The 1,768-nt window shown below is 36.5% G+C and overlaps 1 protein-coding gene across 1 annotated transcript in view; it reads left to right on the top strand.

Moving 5' to 3' along the window:
- The window catches only part of LOC119581741 (acidic leucine-rich nuclear phosphoprotein 32 family member A-like), a gene marked incomplete in the record, with an annotated part of 13,054 nt that overhangs the window by 839 nt on the left and 10,447 nt on the right, over positions 1-1,768 (top strand). Inside the window, 1 exon segment of the mRNA XM_037929872.1 lies at positions 1,398-1,541. Coding sequence (XP_037785800.1) covers positions 1,398-1,541 — 144 coding nt within the window.

The raw sequence follows: 1,768 nt of genomic DNA on the forward strand, positions 1-1,768 counted from the left end.
GTTTATAATTGATGTGCGCACATAAATATGTTTTTTACGTGTTTCCCACTAATGTAGTGGTTGTGAAGCGATGACAAATCCTTAATAAGCATCAGTTTCTTGCCCCGAAAGCCTGCGACGCTCCATTCCTCCCTTGCCTTGCTCTCGGGGTCGTTTGCTGAGGAAGCAACACCTGCGTAAAAATGCCCGATGAGTTGGCCAGAAAGGGAGGTTGCATTTCCTTTGTCACAGCTAAGCATCTGGTTCTTGTTCACGGTGTCGCAGTCGGAGTGTAAGCAGATTGTACGGAAAAAAACATAGCATTATAGCATGAAAACTGCAAGGGCTGGTAACCATCTGTTTCTGTAGTTAACTGTATTGAGTTTTTCAGAATGAGGTTGAGGTGTTTTGGTGCAATTTTTTCCGTCATGTGGTGTATTTAGTAGTAATCTTGGAGAGTATTGATTTTTAGAGAGATATAGCATGATTTTTTTTGTTAGCGGCAATCCCACCAGAGAATTTCTCTTAATTGAGAACCTGCAAGTATTCCTTCATCTTGAAATGCTCAGGATTATGTTATTTGTATGTCATGCTGATATTAATGGAATTCTCTGATAATGTCAAGGAATCAATTTTATCATCAAAATGTACAGATTGTTCTGTGGAAATTTACAAGCGTAATGCAGTCAGGAAGTTTGGGGTTAATTTTATAGCTAGGTGGATAAATTGTGCAAAAATTCTGGCCCGAAGTGTTCAGATCATGTCAAAGGCTTACATTTAAGAATATGTAGAATTTTGAGAAGTCAGTGTGTAGGTGAAACAAGAAACCTTCATATGATAATGCATATTTATACAGATCATCATGTAGTCAAAGTAATTAACAGCAGAAGAATGACAGTCATTCTAGACATATTTGCATATATATTTAGCTGATACTGGCACTGAAAAGACCAGATCCAGGTAAACTCAATTAAGTGTTCAGCATTGGTCTAAAAATCTCTTCTTACAGAGAAAAAAAGTCATGAAATGCTAAATAAAATAAAGGCAATTCAATTGAAAAGAGCCAGAAAATTATTGTATTTGCACAAGATGTGGATAAACATTCATTGAAATCCCTTACAACCTGAGTTGTTCAGATCCTTTTTACTTCAGTGATTGTATATCATGCAATAGAGTTTAGTTTATGTTAACCATTGTTGTTGTACTTGAGGATCTAGGTAATTTGTCCTCTGGTTTTCAGTTATAGAAGGAACCCTCAAAGTTGACTCTCTTGCATTGTTTGCCATTTTTGCTTGTATTTGTTTCGAAGATGACTCATTAATCTAGTGAAAATATAGGGAGAACTTGAGATTATTTGGAGATACTAGTGAATACTGAATACAGATGAGTTGATAATTGTTATTACTTTATTTTCACAGATCACAGAGCTAAACTTGGACAACTGCAAGAGCACCTCCATTGTAGGGCTTACTGAGGAGTTCGAGAATTTGGAAGTGTTAAGCCTGATAAATGTGGGTCTCACATCTCTCAAAGGGTTCCCAGCCCTTCCCAATCTGCGGAAGGTGAGTCAATGCAGATGTTTTTGGCGTTCTCATGTAGTTTAATGTATTTTAGAACTGCTTTTCTTTCCTGTTTTGGAATGTCAGAAAAGAACTTTTGGAAATATGCATTTCCTTTTCTTTCATTTCTTCTGATATATTACCTATCAGATGTCATTTCTTGACTTGAAAGGTTACTAGGAAGTCCTTTTGGTTTGGGGCAAAAACACTGGTGAGAATATTTATGTATG

The sequence above is a fragment of the Penaeus monodon genome, chromosome 15 (assembly GCF_015228065.2).
Source record: "Penaeus monodon isolate SGIC_2016 chromosome 15, NSTDA_Pmon_1, whole genome shotgun sequence".
NCBI classification, from domain to species: Eukaryota; Metazoa; Arthropoda; class Malacostraca; order Decapoda; family Penaeidae; genus Penaeus; species Penaeus monodon.